Consider the following 6418-nt stretch of genomic DNA (forward strand, 5'->3'; position numbering starts at 1 on the left):
CAAAGCGCTTTACAGTAACCCGGCTTAGACCACAAAGAGCTTTACAGTAACCTCGGCTTAGACCACAAAGAGCTTTACAGTAACCCGACTTAGACCACAAAGAGCTTTACAGTAACCCGGCTTAGACCACAAAGAGCTTTACAGTAACCCGGCTTAGACCACAAAGAGCTTTACAGTAACCCGGCTTAAACCGCAAAGAGCTTTACAGTAACCCGGCTTAGACCACAAAGAGCTTTACAGTAACCCGGCTTAAACCGCAAAGAGCTTTACAGTAACCCGGCTTAGACCACAAAGAGCTTTACAGTAACCCGGCTTAGACCACAAAGAGCTTTACAGTAACCCGGCTTAAACCGCAAAGAGCAAGAAAAGAAGACAGTGAAGATGTTATCCTTATGCATTGGCCTAATAGGCTAGATTAAAGGAAAGTTAGATTACCCATCATTTCTTCACTCAACACAACCTCCAAGTTTAATAAATGAAATGCATCATTTCAGAAGAGTTTCTGTCCAACACAATCAAGTAGTCTTTTTTTTGGTCAGAATTGTTATATTCAGCAGCCTGCTGATGAGCAACAAGCAACAGATCCCACAGTACTCTAATGGGTCAGGAAGTGACAAGGTTGTTTCACTTTGGACAACACAGAGTATCATTTCATATTTTTAAATGTAAGGTTGTTTAACTATACAAATACTTTTTGAGATCAATCGACACTAACCAAAGAGTTTTGATCAAATTGAACAACTCTTGTTTAAATTTTAACACAGATGCCCACATAGCCAATCCTCATGAGAAAATACGCAAATCCTCAATAAACCCCCAATCAAGATTCATTGATTGACGGATTGTAGAAGTGTGGTGGTTGTTATCCCAACTAGTAGAGTGAGGACTGTAAGTGCTACAGGCTGAGCGGCATTCATAGGCATGTTTCTGTTGCAGAGACTTCCCTCACAGCAGGACACAGAACCAGAGTCAGAACCGGAGTCAGAACTGGAGTCAGAACCGGAACCACACATACTCTTGGAGACACAGCCTCGAAGAGTCACAGACCGACCATTACTAGCTGTCACTACAGAGAAAATATTACATTAGATCAAAAATATTGTCAAAAACAATACAATATGAATGAAACGTACAGAGATAATTCAAATAAACCTAACATTTATTATAACTGTATTTATTACACAAGGACCATAGTATAGCATGAACACAGCCAAACACAAACATTAATTGCATGTACTTTACCTGTGTCATTAAGACAGTGATCTTGAACTCCCTGGCAGGTCACAGCCTGATCACAAACTTCATCTTCTGGATCAGTGCAAGAAAAACACTGAAGTCCATTGTGGGGGTCGTCTGGAGAAACAACAGAACAACTCATGTAAGGATCAGACAAAAATAAATCTAATTCAACAAAGAACAATGGAGTTCAAAGTTCTAAGTTCTGAACAATATTTACCAGAGAAAGTGTCACTGTTGCAGCCAGATGAGTTGCAGCATGAAGAAGTGAATTGTTGGAAACCGATATTCAAAGATATTTTGGGGCTTGACTGACAAAAATGGTCATCCATGCATCCCTTCACGATCCTCTCATTGATACTTGAGTTTGAACCTGAAAGGTAAAAGATAAAAATAAAATTAATCATAACAATGTTTTGGTAAGATGGTACTAAAGAAGGTACATCCAAGTGCCTTGTGGCAGATGAATCAGAATTAGTTGGGTAACATAGATAATTAAGATGTTTTATTTCCATAATATGCTTATGTGAGATACTTGTCATTAGAATGTATCCATTTGGATAATGAATGTTAGCAGTTGTACTTCTTCCCTCAGCTGGGGTTCAGTCACTTGGGGCCCAGAGAGGGGAGAGGTCAGGCTTGTCTTTCACATATCCCTGGTGCTATGCAGAATATCAGAAAGGGAAGAGGACAGAATGGAACATTGTCTACATATGTGTGTGTGTCTTACTGAGGATGGGCGTCTATGAGATAGCACTGACAGAGGAGATTTACGATGTCTTTGGGTAATAAAGCCTAAAGAGCATTCCAGATAACATGGAGCTAATGGTTCTGTTCTATACCGTACCAGGGAGAGACGGTTCCAGTTTGGAGTAGGAGGACCAGACACTGGTCTGTTCTATACCGTACCAGGGAGAGACGGGTCCAGTTTGGAGTAGGAGGACCAGACACTGTCTGCTATGTTTTATAGATATCTTTCATACAAAACTTAACCTTGTGACCCATTCTATGTATCTGTGGTTCGTCATGTACATTGACAGGGGTGTATCTTGGCTATAAAAGATCTTTGTACTTTAGTGTAGACACTTTTCAATGGTTCATTAGAAATGGCACATCATTGAAAGTCATTGCTAATACAAAGCTCTTATTATTAAAGATGTAGTTTAAGTATAACTCTGACTGGTGTGTGAAGTTTGTAACTCTCCTCATTTGGTAATGCAGAAATTAGCCACCACAGCCTTCAGAAAGTATTCATAACCCTTGACTTATTCCACATTGTTTTGTGTCACAGCCTGAATTGAAAATCGATTACAATTCACAATACCCCATAATGACAAACTCAAATTATATTTTTTGAAATATTAGCAAATGTCTTGAAAATGAAATACAGAAATATCTCATTTACATACAGTACAAGTCAAAACTTTGGACACACCTACTCATTCAAGGGTTTTTCTTTATTTTTACTATTTTCTACATTGTAGTATAATAGTGAATACATCAAAACTATGAAATAACACATATGGAATCATGCAGTAACCAAACAAGTGTTAAACAAATCAAAATATATTGTATATTTGAGATTCTTCAAAGTAGCCAACCTTTGCCTTGATGACAGCTTTACACACTCTTGGCATTATCTCAACCAGCTTCACCTGGAATTATTTTCCAACACTCTTGGCAAAGTTCTATGACATTCAGAATGAGACTGATGAGGTAATGATTAATAAGTGACTGTTATTGATGTATAATTTATAGATATATCTTTGAGTTTAATTCGGGAGATGGTAACTCTTTGCTCTTAAATACAAGTAAAACTAAATGCATGCTCTTCAACCGATTGCTGCCTGCACCTGCCCGCCCGTCCAGCATCACTACTCTGGACGGTTCTGACTTAGAATATGTGGACAATTACAAATACCTAGGTGTCTGGTTAGACTGTAAGCTCTCCTTCCAGACTCCCATCAAACATCTCCAATCCAAAGTTAAATCTAGAATTAGCTTCCTATTTCGCAACAAAGCATCCTTCACTCATGCTGCCAAACATACCCTCGTAAAACTGATCATCCTACCGATCCTCGACTTCGGCGATGTCATTTACAAAATAGCCTCCAATACCCTACTCAATAAACTGGATGCAGTCTATCACAGTGCCATCCATTTTGTCACCAAAGCCCCATATACTACCCACCACTGCGACCTGTACGCTCTCATTGGCTGGCCCTCGCTTCATACTCGTCACCAAACCCACTGGCTCCAGGTCATCTACAAGACCCTGCTAGGTAAAGTCCCCCCTTATCTCCGCTCACTGGTCACCATAGCAGCACCCACCTGTAGCACGCGTTCCAGCAGGTATATCTCACTGGTCACCCCCAAAGCAAATTCCTCCTTTGGCCGTCTCTCTTTCCAGTTCTCTGCTGCCAATGACTGGAACGAACTACAAAAATCTCTGAAACTGGAAACACTTATCTCCCTCACTAGCTTTAAGCACCAGCTGTCAGAGCAGCTCACAGATCACTGCACCTGTACATAGCCCATCTATAATTTAGCCCAAACAACTACCTCGTCCCCTACTGTATTTATTTATTTATTTTGCTCCTTTGCACCCCATTATTTCTATTTCTACTTTTCACTTTCTTCAAATAACAAATCTACCATTCCAGTGTTTTACTTGCTATACTTTATTTACTTCGCCACCATGGCCTTTTTTGCCTTTACCTCCCTTATCTCACCTCATTTGCTCACATTGTATATAGACTTATTTTTCTACTGTATTATTGACTGTATGTTTGTTTTACTCCATGTGTAACTCTGTGTTGTTGTATGTGTCGAACTGCTTTGCTTTATCTTGGCCAGGTCGCAGTTGTAAATGAGAACTTGTTCTCAACTAGCCTACCTGGTTAAATAAAGGTGAAATCAAAAAATAAACTCATTAAACATCATTCTCCCGTGGTGTGGTTGAAAAAACTCAACATTTAATTAATTTTAAATTCAGACTGTCACACCTTCAAAATGTGGAAAAAGTCAAGGGGTGTGAATACTTTCTTAAGGTACTAACTCACTTATTATAATAATTAATGAAAACATAATCAATGAAAACAATTCCAGTCACAGATTTTGAGAGTTTTAACATACCAACATCGGGGTCGGTTGCTGTACGGTCTTTTCCCCAGCGGATATCAATGTCAACTTCCCAAATGGTAAAATGGATGCGTCCTCTGATATTACCAACTACAGTATTAAAAGTCAAACAGAGGGGATATTTCAAAACATGTGACAAGTTAATACTACTTAGTATGTCCATTCAAATGTACAATGTAAATTATTCATGCAAGTAGTCAACTGCAGTCTCAGAGGTTTTCTCTGGCAAGATAAAATGATACGTTTAACTTTACCGGAGGATTGCAGAGTGCTGCTGGTGTTTGTAGAACACACTTGTCCCTCACTGCAGGTCTCCAGGGTTTGTTCTGAGCAGGTGGGGTCTGCTGGATCTTTACAGGTGAAGCACTGCAGACCATGAGCTGCTGAAAAAGAGACGGCTACAAGAAACATTCATGTAAAGTAACCAAACCTGGGTTCAAATAATATTTCAATTATTTTAATTACTTTCACAATTCACATACATTTCAATTTAAATATTTGGATATGGTTTATTTGAATATACAAGGGGAAAAGTATTGGCATGTATGAGAAAATATTCAAATATACAAATATTTTAATACTCTCATGTATTTGGAAACAAGTATTTGAGAATTGTTTCAAATAGTAGGATATTTATAGGCAATGTTTTGAATATACTTTCAAATACTTCTAATTTATGAAGTTTATTCGGCACCACATTATATGAAAATACTCAGATATACAGAATATAAGTATTTAAATAACAAATACTTAATTACACAGGTATTTGAACCTAAGTCTGAAAGTAACACAATTGTCTTATTACACATATAACTAATCAAATGAAAGATGTAGAAAATATTACCAATGCAGAGCAGCATGCATGCCAACACGAGAATGATGGTGTGTTTCATTCTGAGCTGAAGCAGTGATTACCAGTACAACAAATGACTGTTTCCAGGACCTTATATAATGTGTAGTCACAAAAGAGTGAAAGTCAAAATGGAAAACAATAAGAATGATGTGTCAATTGATCTTTGTTTGTTCCTGGGGCATTGCAACCACAATCTACCGGAATATTTACCAGACAGACATTGTCACCTTGTTTAAAATCTACCTAACTCTTCGCTCCCACCCATTTTCCAGAACCTACCAGTATATCACATTCACATTTCCTTCAGGCTCAAACAAAGACAGCTGAGAAATATTATACTGCACAGAACAAAAGCAGAATATTACATGTCATGTTACCATTGCATGCCTTAACATGTTCCCAGTGTATTCAATTGCTGAAATATTGTGTGTTTGTGCATGAGTATCAGTACGTGTTTTGAGTCATTGTTCAGGCATACAATATGTTGTTCATCCTCTCCATACTAGGTAAAGACATTCTAAAAGACCAGACATCTATTGACTAAAAGACTGGACATCTACGGTCTAAAAGACTGGACATCTGGACCCTTCAGTCAGTTCTCCTGACTCCGTGACCCTTCAGTCAGCTCTCCTGACTCCGTGACCCTTCAGTCAGCTCTCCTGACTCCGTGACCCTTCAGTCAGCTCTCCTGACTCCGTGACCCTTCAGTCAGCTCTCCTGACTCCGTGACCCTTCAGTCAGCTCTCCTGACTCCGTGACCCTTCAGTCAGCTCTCCTGACTCCGTGACCCTTCAGTCAGCTCTCCTGACTCTGTGACCCTTCAGTCAGCTCTCCTGACTCCGTGACCCTTCAGTCAGCTCTCCTGACTCCGTGACCCTTCAGTCAGTTCTCCTGACTCCGTGACCCTTCAGTCAGCTCTCCTGACTCCGTGACCCTTCAGTCAGCTCTCCTGACTCCGTGACCCTTCAGTCAGCTCTCCTGACTCCGTGACCCTTCAGTCAGCTCTCCTGACTCCGTGACCCTTCAGTCAGCTCTCCTGACTCCGTGACCCTTCAGTCAGCTCTCCTGACTCCGTGACCCTTCAGTCAGCTCTCCTGACTCCGTGACCCTACAGTCAGCTCTCCTGACTCCGTGACCCTACAGTCAGCTCTCCTGACTCCGTGACCCTTCAGTCAGCTCTCCTGACTC

General features: G+C 40.1%; 1 protein-coding gene across 2 annotated transcripts; it reads right to left on the bottom strand.

Moving 5' to 3' along the window:
- Positions 1–228: 228 nt before the first annotated feature.
- LOC106613307 (urokinase plasminogen activator surface receptor) lies at positions 229–5422 on the bottom strand. Of its 2 annotated transcripts, none has more exons than XM_014215397.2 (6): positions 5222–5342; positions 4632–4757; positions 4372–4467; positions 1457–1609; positions 1243–1353; positions 229–1066 (listed from the first exon to the last, which is right to left on the bottom strand). In XM_014215397.2, the coding sequence occupies exons 1-6, from the start codon at positions 5268–5270 to the stop codon at positions 828–830; spliced, it is 774 nt and encodes a 257-aa protein (XP_014070872.1). In that variant the 5' UTR covers positions 5271–5342; the 3' UTR covers positions 229–827. The 2 variants fall into 2 exon arrangements, with proteins under 2 accessions (XP_014070872.1, XP_014070870.1); XM_014215395.2 differs by having other exon boundaries at positions 231–1066; positions 4632–4775; positions 5222–5422.
- Positions 5423–6418: the final 996 nt, after the last annotated feature.

The sequence above is a fragment of the Salmo salar genome, chromosome ssa09, assembly GCF_905237065.1.
Source record: "Salmo salar chromosome ssa09, Ssal_v3.1, whole genome shotgun sequence".
In the NCBI taxonomy this organism is placed as follows: domain Eukaryota; kingdom Metazoa; phylum Chordata; class Actinopteri; order Salmoniformes; family Salmonidae; genus Salmo; species Salmo salar.

Bases quoted from the DNA above. Each gene is read 5' to 3' on its own strand.
- LOC106613307 (XM_014215395.2), bottom strand. From the start codon at position 5,270: ATGAAACACACCATCATTCTCGTGTTGGCATGCATGCTGCTCTGCATT. The intron at 4,776-5,221 runs GTAATATTTTCT...TGTTTCTTGTAG, and splicing joins ATGCATGCTGCTCTGCATTG to CCGTCTCTTTTTCAGCAGCT. The intron at 4,468-4,631 runs GTAAAGTTAAAC...TTAATACTGTAG, and splicing joins CAGCACTCTGCAATCCTCCG to TTGGTAATATCAGAGGACGC.